Source organism: Salvelinus fontinalis, chromosome 1, assembly GCF_029448725.1.
Source record: "Salvelinus fontinalis isolate EN_2023a chromosome 1, ASM2944872v1, whole genome shotgun sequence".
NCBI classification, from domain to species: Eukaryota; Metazoa; Chordata; class Actinopteri; order Salmoniformes; family Salmonidae; genus Salvelinus; species Salvelinus fontinalis.
The window spans coordinates 50,659,124-50,671,145 of record NC_074665.1 but is presented as its reverse complement, the minus strand read 5'-3'; the positions used below and the strand labels follow the sequence as shown (position 1 = coordinate 50,671,145).

General features: G+C 41.2%; 1 protein-coding gene across 1 annotated transcript in view; it reads right to left on the bottom strand.

Moving 5' to 3' along the window:
* The window catches only part of LOC129857332 (neuroendocrine convertase 2-like), a 73,738-nt gene extending 67,330 nt beyond the window's left edge, over nt 1-6,408 (bottom strand). Inside the window, exon 1 of the mRNA XM_055925466.1 lies at nt 5,889-6,408. Coding sequence (XP_055781441.1) covers nt 5,889-6,074 — 186 coding nt within the window. The 5' untranslated portion in view covers nt 6,075-6,408. The remainder of the gene's footprint in view (nt 1-5,888) is intronic.
* Nucleotides 6,409-12,022: the final 5,614 nt, after the last annotated feature.

Below are 12,022 nucleotides of genomic sequence, written 5' to 3'. Positions count from 1 at the left end.
GTCATGGGTGAACAGGGAATACAGGAGGGGGCTGAGCATGCACCCTTGTGGGGCCCCCGTGTTGAGGATCAGCATGGCATAGGGGTTGTTGCCTACCTTCAACGCTTGGGGTCGGGTCGTAAGGAGGTCCAGGACCCAGTTGCATAGGGAGGGGTTCAGACCCAGGGCCCTGAGATTAGTGATGAGCTTGGAGGGCACTATGGTGTTGAAGGTTAAGCTGTAGTCGATGAACAGCATTCTTACATAGGTATTTCTCTTGTCCAGGTGGGATAGGGAAGTGTGCAGTGCAATGGCGATTGGATCATCCATGGATCTGTTGGGGCGATATGCAAATTGTAGTGGGTCTAGGTTGTCGGATAAGGTGGAGGTGAAATGGGCCTTAAATAACTAGCCTCTCAAAGCACTTCTTGATGACAGAACTGAGTGCTACAGGGCGATAGTCATTTAGTTCAGTTACCTTTGCTTTCTTGGGTACAGGAACAATGGTGGTAATCTTGAAGCAAGTCGGTACATCAGACTGGGATATGGAGAGATTGAAAATGTACATAAACACTCCAGCCAGCTGGTCTGCATGTGCTCTGAGGACGTGGCTTGGGATGCTGTCTGTGCCGACAGCTTTGCGAGGGTTAACCTGTCTAGGACTGGGGTGCCGCCCCCCACCCCCACTGAAAAGGCAGAGCCGCGAAATTCAAAAAATATATTATTTTTAAATATTTAACTTTCACACATTAAAGTCTAATACAGCTAATGAAAGACACAGATCTTGTGAATCCAGCCAACATGTCCGATTTTTAAAATGTTTTACAGGGAAGACACAATATGTAAAGATGTAAATCTATTAGCTAAACACATTAGCATAATCCACCATCTTTTCTTTGTCCACCAACACCAGTAGCTATCACCAATTCGGCTAAACTAAGATATTGATAGCCACTAACCAAGAAAAAACCTCCTCAGATGACAGTCTGATAACATATTTATGGTATAGGATAGGTTTTGTTAGAAAAATGTGCATATTTCAGGTAGATGTCATAGTTTACAATTGCACCCACCGTCACAAATGGACTAGAATAATTACAATGAGCAACGTGTTTACCTAACTACTAATCATCAAACATTTCGTAAAAATACACAGCATACACTAATCGAAAGACACAGATCCTGTGAATACAGACAATATTTCAGATTTTCTAAGTGTCTTACAGCGAAAACACAATAAATCGTTATATTAGCATACCACATATGCAAACGTTACCAGAGCATTGATTCTAGCCAAAGAGAGCGATAACGTAAACATCGCCAAAACATATTAATTTTTTCACTAACCTTCTCAGAATTCTTCCGATGACACTCCTGTAACATCATATTACACAATCCATATACAGTTTGTTCGAAAATGTGCATATTTTGCCACCAAAATCATGGTTAGACAATGACAAAAGTAGCTCAGCTGGTCAGAAAATGTCCTGCACCATATTAGACAGTGAGTCTAGTCTTATACATAAATACTCATAAACTTGACTAAAAAATACAGGGTGGACAGCGATTGATAGACAATTTAATTCTTAATACAATCGCGGAATTACATTTTTTTAAATTATCCTTACTTTTCAATACAGTTTGCGCCAAGCGAAGCTACGTCAACAAGATGGCGTCCTAAGCCATTAACATTTTTCGACAGAAACACGATTTATCATAATAAATTGTTCCTACTTTGAGCTGTTCTTCCATCAGAATCTTGGTCAAAGAATCCTTTCTTGGGTCTAATCGTCTTTTGGTCGAAAGCTGTCCATGTAGAAATGCACATTGCGTTCGGCATGAACTGGAACGGTGCCCAGAGATTCACAGTGTCTCAGAAATAAATGTCCCAAAATCGCACTAAACGGATATAAATTGCTATAAAACGCTTTAAATTAACTACCTTATGATGTTTTTAACTCCTATAACGAGTAGAAACATGACCGGAGAAATATAACTGGCTACACTAATGCTTGGAAAAACAGTAGGTCGGTGTCCCCCGCGCGCCTGACGCACCTAGAAAAGAGTTCCTACCTACACGTGTTTTTGTTTTATAGGGGCTGTGATTGGGCAATCGATACCATTCAAAGCGTCATCACGTAAAGGCATCCAGGGGAAGACGTAAGCAGTGTCCGTATACTCATAGCAATAACAGTGGCCTTAAAACTGACTCCAGAACAGGGGCCAAAATGTGTGAAATCTGACTCCATGTCAGGGAAATTGCTGTAGAATGAGTTCTGTTCCACTCAGAGACAAAATTTCAACGGCTATAGAAACTATAGACTGTTTTCTATCCAATAATAATAATAATATGCATATTGTACGATCAAGAATTTTGTAGGAAGCCGTTTCAAAAATTACACGATTTCCATAAATAGTGACAACAGCACCCCCTAGCCTTAACAGATTTTAACACGCTTAAATGACTTACTCACGTCGGCCACGGAGAACGAAGGCACACAGTCCTCATGAGTGTCGGGGAACGCATCAGCGGCTCTATGTTTTCCTCGAAGTGTGTGAAGAAGTTGTTTATCTTATCCGGGAGCGAGGCGTTGGTGTCCTCGACATGGCTGGCTTTCCATCTGTAATACGTGATTGTCTGGAGTCCTTGCCAAATACGGTGCATTCGGAAAGTGTTCAGACCACTTCACTTTTTCCACATTTGGTTACGTTACAGCCTTATTCTAAAATGTATTAAATCAATGATTTTCTTCATCAATCTACACACAATACATTTTTGCTTGTTTGATGGTTCGTCTGAGGGCATAGCGGGATTTCTTATAAGCGTTCAGATTAGTCTCCCGCTCCTTGAAAGCGGTAGCTCTAGCCTTTAGCCTGATGCGGATGTTGCCTGTAATCCATGGCTTCTGGTTGGGATATGTACATACAGTCACTGTGGGGAAGATGTTGTCGATGCACTTATTGATGAAGCCAATGACTGAGGTGGTGTATGCCATTGGATGAATCCTAGCAAAACAGTCCTGTAGTGTAGCATCCGCGTCATCTGACCAGTTCCGTTTTGAGTGAGTCTCTGTAAGGAGATCCTCGCCCTGAGCTCATCTACATTATTGTTCAGGGACTGAACATTAGCGAGTAATATACTTGGAAGCGGTGGATGGTATGCACGCCGCCTGAGTCTGAATAGGGCCCCACTCTTTCTACCTCTACTCTGACGTCACCATTTTGGTGCAGCCCCCGGGATGAATAGAGCTACACAAAGGATCCAGGTCAGGGAAGTCGAATTTCTGCTCAAGATTCTGGTGAGTCACTGCGGATCTAATATTCAAAAGTTATTTCCGGCTGTAGGTATTAATACAAGAAACGTTCTGAGCAAATAATGTAAGAAATAACACTGATAAAAACAACATACTGCAAAGTTAGTAGCTTGAAACAGGGTGACCGTGCCTGTCGGCACCATCTTGTTTAAAGTATACATTAGGGAATTGGCTTAATGCGGAGGTGTTTGTGTGTGTGTGTGCGTGTGTGCGTGCGTGTTTGTGCGTGCATGCATTGTATTTTTGTTTTGAAGTATATGCACCAGTATGTTTCCATGCTTGCTAAATTAATTAAGCATGAATAAGAGATCATTGAAACTGCACAAATATGGATACAAATAACGCTGGAGATTACATAATCCAGAGGCGGTGTATGTGTGAAGCAGTGAAGGAGTGGATGGATGAGGGTAGCCTACTGTATGATAGTGTCTATAGTACAAGTCAGAGATGCTGCCATTAAACCTCAGTCAAAACAAAACGCATTCAGTGTCTAATTATCCATGTCAAATTAAACATCAAATCATGAGTAGCCAAGAGTGGCATGCCGTTATTTGAATGCTGAGGTGAACATCTTAATTCACAACACCACAATACCCTCGATTTCTAGGCTACGCCTCAGTGCCTTGCTCTCCAGACAATTGCACTGCACTCTTACTCTGACATTTGACAAGGCAGTACAGTCAGGGGGATAATTTTCCCTCTTCAGACAAGGCATGCATTCACAGGGATGTTTAATAAGTGGTTGGATAAATAGATGGGTGATCAACTGCCACATCTGAAGAGAAAGCAATCTGTTGATTTCTGATAAAATGGTGTCAATTTTCTACATTGAGAATTCAGTTAATTAATCTTGAACACAGAGCATGAAGTATACAGTGCCTTCAGAAAGTATTCACACCTCTTGTATTTTTCCAAATTTTGTTGTGTTACAGCCTGAATATAAAATTGATTACATTTAGATTTTGTCACTGGCCTACACACAACACCCCATAATGTCAAAGTGGAATTAGGTTTTTAGAAATGTCTTGAGTCAATAAGTATTCAACCCCTTTGTTATGGCAAGCCTAAATAAGTTCAGAAGTAAATATTTGCTAAACAAGTCAAACTGTAAGTTGCAAGGATTCATTCCATGATTTTGTAATGACTACCTCATCTCTGTACCCCATACATAGAATTATCTGTAAGGTTCCTCAGTTGAGCAGTGAGTTTCAAACACAGATTCAATCACATAGACCAAGGAGGTTTTCCAATGTTTCGCAAAGAAGGGCACCTATTGATATATGGGTAAAAATAAAAATGCAGACATTGAATATTCTTTTGAGCATGGTGAAGTTATTAAATACACTTTGGATGGTGTATCAATACACCCATCCACTACAAATATACAGGCGTCCTTCCTATCTCAATTGCCGGAGAGGAATGACACCGCTCAGGGATTTCACCATCAGGCCAAAGGTGACTTTCGGTTACTTTTTGGTCCCTGTCCCAATACTTTCGGTTACCTTTCGGTCCCTGTCCCAATGCTTTTAACCGCTAGGCTACAGCATCCATTCCCACATTCATGATTGTCAACGGAAGAGACAAGTGCAGAATCTTCCATTCTTGCAGTTCAACCTCAAGTTACTGCTGGTGGCTTGAACACTGTGCTTGACAATGCCTGCCAAACGGTATATAATGGCAAATGATCAAATACATAAAACAATGTTAAACATAAAGACATTTCAGAAAAGGGGATCTAATTCTGCACTGGACATGATTCAAAATGTCATAATGGTGTTTAGAAGCTTGAGAGAGAGGAAAGGACACCAAAAGAGAAATTATCCAATTCTGCACTAAACAGGACTAGAAATACAAAAATATTGATATCAATCTTTTCTGTTAGTTCTCCCAGTCCCTGGGAAGATGTTGCACAATAGTTGATTTTGTGGTGTTACAACACACCATGTAATGTTTCAAAACATCTCAGGATGATGTGTTTCAATACTCCAGTAAAGTTAAGGTTTCGTCTCCTTCAAAATTGTGGCAGCTCAGTTGCCACTAGTTTTGTTGTACAAAGCATTTGATTTTAACACTGTGCTATTAGCCTGCCTTAATTCATATAATCTATTCACCCCACATTTCTCATTTCCAAAATTACTGGGGGACAAAAAATAGATTGGCAAAATGTTAGAATTTAGCAGAAATGAAGGCTGATTTTATATTTATGTTAATGTAGCATAAGGCAACATAGGCCTAGATATTATGTAACAAAGTAAATTATACAGATCAACTTAATTGATGGTCATCTGAAAAACAAAACAAATAGGCAAAGGCATATTTCAAATAATAGGCTATATATTTAAATGTTTTAACTGAAGTCATAACAAGTATTTATCTTGGTAAAATCATAGCCAAAATAGGATTTTTTTATACTCTAGGCAATCAATATTCATAAATAAATAAACATTTGCATTTTTTAAGTGGAGTTGAGTGACAAAAACACTGGACATGTTCACCAAAGCAAATTATTGGCTTGATGGGAATATCGAATCGACAAACCATCATTAGCCTACATTATACACATTTTCTGCAACATTGTAGCCTAACATGTCTTACCTTCCGGGCACTATGAAACCCGTGCTCTGTTGCAAGTTGGTGCGCTTCATCATGTGCACCTTCATGCAACTGAACCAAGAGATGATTTGTAAAGATCCCATCCTCTGTGGCGTGTGTCGCAAAAAACAGTGCTTTGAGTAATATCAATACAACTGCTGTCCCATATCTGAGAGATCCAATCATCATTTCTAGCTTGTATCAAGGTGCCTGTCGAAGTGAATTCTGTGTGCTCCTTTGAAGAGACGTATGAATTAGTCCTTTTGGGAATACATCTCCTCCGCAGCGGAGGGCTAGTGGAAGTGGGACCGTCCTTCAGGTTTTAGCGTCTCTTTGACGTGATGCTACGAGACGATTCGATGGATGATTGTGTTTGGGACCAAACCTGCATCCTCAGCTTTCTCTCCTCCTTCATCTATCATTTATCAGCCCCTCTGTTCGGGTCCTCTATTCGTGACGTTCCACCAATCGGCTCCGGCGGGTGTGTCTCCCTCCTCTCTATCTCCGCTCTGGTGCGTTTCGGAAGAGAGGAATGTTCGCACTTTCGAGCGCACGAGGACACTTTCAGGACCCTGGAGAATTCCTTCTCTGGTCAGAAATTGTGCTAAGCACTCTAGCGCGGCAGACAAGGAAAGTCCTGAAAAGAAACACCTACAGCATCTAAGCCTATATTGTGCTCCTCAAATAACTTTGTGTGTGATTTCTTGTGTTATTAGACTTTGTGGTGTGCAGAAAAATGCACGTGTCCAATTACAGCATCAGGCATTAACATTGGCCAAATATGCTGTAGACTTTGTAGCGTTGGGCATAGAAAAAAATGGTGCCTGAATTATTTATTTCATGCACAAAGATATAGACTGTAGCCTATACTTGAATGCTGTAGTCTCTATGTGGGCAGCTGGTTCACAGAAACTATTATACTGTAACAGAGAAGACTGTGTTGAGATGCAAAAAGAAACAAAGAAAAAATATAATCAAATTTGCGAGTTTTACATTGAGCCAATCTGATACCCAAGTTGTTTCTAAATATTGTGGTGCAAATGTGTGTGGAGAGAATTTGTGAATGTGTGTTTGGGATTGGGCTCCAAGATACAGACATGATATTTTCCTTTTTCTCTGCTTGCTGTGTGATGGGTCTGAGGCTATCTTCTTCTGTGTGAAATGAACCAGAAAATGCCATTCAGGTCTCTAAAGGGGGCATTGGTTGGAGGTCTGGACCCAAAGCAAACCAGGATACAGGTCTTTGAGTCTATAACACAAAACCATGTCGCATAAACCTTGTCTTTTCACACAAGCAGCTATGAACATTTGGTTGTTTTCATTACGTGTTCTTGCAAGGATTGTGTCTGGCACCATTGTGATCTACCCATCAATAGAGCAGATCTTTGCAGGTCCCTGACTCTTTATAACCATGGGAGATCAGACAATGGTGCTCCTTTGGCTTGGCACTGTATTCAACAGGAGAATGGAGATGATGTGAGGAGCCTCAAAACAACAGTCAAAGCAATCTTTTTCACTATATCTTTAATATTATTCCAGAGCTGTGTTGTACACAACATGCTGTAGATCTATTACACCCTCCACTGCTTTATAAAAGGTGACATCTCACATTGTGACTGCCCCTGAAAAAGTAGATTTTCTCAAAGAGAAAGCATTATCTGCTGAGTATGTTTGGGGATATTTGGAAATGAACCAATACCAAACAGCAAGTTATTTGATTAATACTTCTCTCATTACAATTCTCAGACACAATCTTAAAAAAGGGAAAGCCAAAATGTGTGTCATCATTCTCAATTTGATGATTCCACGATATCTGTAGCCGTATTTCTCTCAGGTACAGTGACCTCATCTCAAAGGTGTATCTGAGAATGAAAACAGCGAAACCAGACATGAGTAATCTTCGACTGCTTTCATTTTCTTATTTCTTTGTTTTTTATATTACAGCATTACACATGTTTTCCATCGATCACTTAGAGTAAAGCTGTGTCAATTACAGTTACTAACATGCCACATAAAGGTTTGGCATGATGGATCATGCAAGGGAATAGCTAAACAGTAGTATCCTCCCCAGAGACTGGCCTGATATCATCATGGGAAAAAGACATAGATCCTACTAATGAGATGTGTTTTTATATAACATTATCTTCTCCAGTAATCAGTGTTTCCATTCTCCCTGCAGACTCCCTCCCACACACCTGCTTTTTTACAGTGGTGAGACAATTACTTATTTAGCCAGGCAAGGTAGGCATCCTTATTTCTTCCTGCGGCAAAGAAAACTGTAAGTCACAAACTAGGCACACCAGGCATCTGCAAACCAATGTTGACAAATGCTGGGAGAGGTCAGTACATTCTGTTTTGCAGGTCTTAAATAGCAAATATTTGACCGTTTTGTCACACAAATTGTCACTTTGCTTCTCATTAAAAGACTGAATCCATCAATCAAATCCATTAATCCATTATATGAAATAGCTCTTTGATTGTAATGACAAAACAATACAAAGCTCAATAAACATTGTGTGGGGGTGTTCATTTCAGTCGCATAGGCAGAAATTGCCATGTGGCTGGGCATGAGTCAAATTTACTGGGCCAACATTTTCCAGCAAAATACAGCAAAAACACCCAAATATATTTAAAAGAAAATTTGTGCAATCAAGTTACATCATTTAACACAAAACCCAGGATAAATGTGACCAAGAAACACCCCACATGTCCCTTGTCCCGTTATTAGGCCTATTGCCAACACTGCTGACAGAACAGGCAGACTGTCCGTGTCCAACAGTAAACAAACCAAATTAAATATACAACATAATAGGCGGTGCGTGAGTTTCATGTTTGTGGAAGCAGCTCAGCCCAGAATGTTGCGTTGACACTGACATCATGTGACAGTGTGTCGTGAAGAATCATGATGAATGTGGCTATAAGAAGTGTTTCAAGGCCAGGTAGAAGAGATTGCTCAAAATAAAAGTTGCTCACAAGATAAAAAATGTTGACAGAGGAAAGGGTAAATTCTCCATGCAATTTGTTTCACTTTGTTCTGCTGATTGATTCAGCACACTGCTCAGTTAGCTAAGTAGCTAGCTAGATAGCTAACATTTGATTGCACCTCTGTCCTATCTATCTAGCTAGGAAACGTTAGCTACGCAGCTAGCTAGAATGAGGTAAAACCTCACTTTCTTATGGGCCGCCACCAGGTGGTAAGGGTAGGCAACAACACATCTGTAACGCTGATCCTCAACACGGGGACCCCCGAGGGGTGCGTGCTTAGTCCCCTCCTGTAGTCCCTGTTCACCCACGACTGCGTGGCCAAGCATGACACCAACACCATTGCTGACGACACAACAGTGGTAGGCCTGATCACCGACAACGATGAGACAGCCTATAGGGAGGAGGTCAGAGACCTCTACCACAACGTGAGCAAGACAAAGGAGCTAATTGTGGACTACAGGAAAAGGAGGGCAGAACACGACCCCATTCACATCGACGGAGATGTAGTGGAGCGGGTTGAGAGATTCAAGTTCCTTGGTGTCCACATCACCAACAAGCTATAATGGTCCAAACACACAAAGACAGTCGTGAAGAGGGCACTTTCCCCTCAGGAGACGGAATAGATTTGACATTGGTCCCCAGATCCTCAAAAAGTTCTACAGCTGCACCATCGAGAGCATCCTGAACAGACGCATCACCGCCTGGTATGGCAACTTGGCATCCGACCGTAAGGCGCTACAGAGGACGGTGCTTACGGGCCAGTACATCACCGGGGCCAAGCTTCTTGCCATCCAGGACCTACAGTTAAAGTCAGAAGTTTACATACATACATACATACATACATACATACATACATACATACATACATACATACATACATACATACATACATACATACATACATACATACATACTTAGGTTGGAGTCATTAAAACTCGTTTTTCAACCACTCCACAAATTTGTTGATAACAAACTATAGTTTTGGCAAGTCTGTTAGGACATCTACTTTGTGCATGACACAAGTAATTTTCCCAACAATTATTTACAGACAGATTATTTCACTTATAATTCACTGTATCACAATTCCAGTGGGTCAGAAGATTACACACACTAAATTGACTGTGCCTTTACACAGATTGGAAAATTCCAGAAAATAATGTCATTGCTTTAGAAGCTTCTGATACGCAAGTTGACATCATTTGAGTCAATCGGAGGTGTACCTGGGGATGTATTTCAAGGCCTACCTTCAAACTCAGTGCCTCTTTGCTTGACATCATGGGAAAATCAAAAGAAATCAGTCAAGACCTCAGAAAAAAAATTGTAGACCACAAGTCTGCTTCATCCTTTGGAGCAATTTCCAAATGCCTGAAAGTACCACGTTCAACTGTACAAACAATGTTATGCAAGTATAAACACCATGGGACCACGCAGCTGTCAAACCACTCAGGAAGGAGATGCGCTCGGTCGCCTAGAGATGAAGGTTCTTTGGTGCGAAAGGTACAAATCAATCCCAGAACAACAGCAAAGGAGGTTGTGAAGATGCTGGAGGAAACAGGTACAACAGTATCTATATCCACAGTAAAACGAGTCCCATATTGACATAACCTGAAAGGCCGCTCAACAAGGAAGAAGCCACTGCTCCAAAACCACCATAAAAAAGCCAGACTACGGTCTGCAACTGCACATGTTGACAAAGATCGTACTTTTTTGAAAAATGTCCTCTGGTCTGATGAAACAAAAATAGAACTGTTTGGACATAATGACTGTTGTTATGTTTGGAGAACAAAAGGGGGAGGCTTGCAAGCCAAAGAACACCATTCCAACCGTGAAGCACGGGGTGGCACTATCATGTTGTGGGGATGCTTTGCTGGTGCACTTTACAAAATAGATGGCTTTTTCAGGAAGGAAAATTATGTGGATATATTGAAGCAACATCTCAAGACATCAGTCAGGAAGTTAAAGCTTGGTCGGAAATGGGTCTTCCAAATGGACGATGACCACAAGCATACTTCCAAAGTTGTGGAAAAATGGCTTAAGGATAACAAAGTCAAGGTATTTGAGTGGCCATCACATGGCCCTGACCTCAATCCTATAGAAAATGTGTGGGCAGAACTGAAAAAGCGTGTGCGAGCAAGGAGGCCTACAAACCTGACTCAGTTACACCAGCTCTGTCAGGAAGAATGGGCCAAAATTCACCCAACTTATTGTGGGAAGATTGTGGAAGGCTAGCATTTTCACTTTTGGATGAATAGCGTGCCCAGAGTGAACGGCCTCCTACTCTGTCCCAGATATTAATATATGCATAGTATTAGTGGTATTGGATAGAAAACACTCTGAAGTTTCAAAAACTGTTTGAATGATGTCTGTGAGTATAACAGAAGTCATATGGCGGGCAAAATCCTGAGAAAAATCCAACCAGGAAGTGGGATATCTGAGTTTGGTCTATTTTCAACTCAGTCCCTATTGAATGCAGAGTAGGATATGGATCTGTTTGCACTTTCTATGGTTTCTACTAGATGTCAACCGTCTTTAGATACTTGAATGGGGCTTCTACTGTGTTGTGGGGCTGAATAAGAGGGGAATGAGTCAGGTTACTGGCAGAGAGCCATTTCCTGGTCACAAGGATTTCACATGATAGCGACCTGCGTTCCATTGCTTCTCTAGACACAAAGGAATTCTCCGGTTGGAACATTATTGAATACTTAGGATAACTTCTTATGGCTGCAGGGGCAGTATTGAGTAGCTTGGATGAAAGGTGCACAGAGGTGCCCAGAGTAAATGGTCTGCACCTCAGTCATAGTTGCTAATATATGCATATTATTAGTAGTATTGGATAGAAAACACTCTGAAGTTTCTAAAACCGTTTGAATTATGTCTGTGAGTATAACAGAACTCATATGGCGGGCAAAAACCTGAGAAGTTCCACTTCCTGTTTGGAATTTTTCTGAGGCTGGTAGTTGTTCAACCAAGATCTCTTTGAAATTACAGCGAGATATGGATGAGTTTTCACTTCCTACGGCTTCCACTAGATGTCAACAGTCAATAGAACTTTGTCGGATGACTCTGCTGTGAAGGGGGGCCGAAGGAGACAGGAATGAGTAACCAAAGCCATGAGGTGACCACGCTTTGACCACGCGCATTCACGTGGGAGG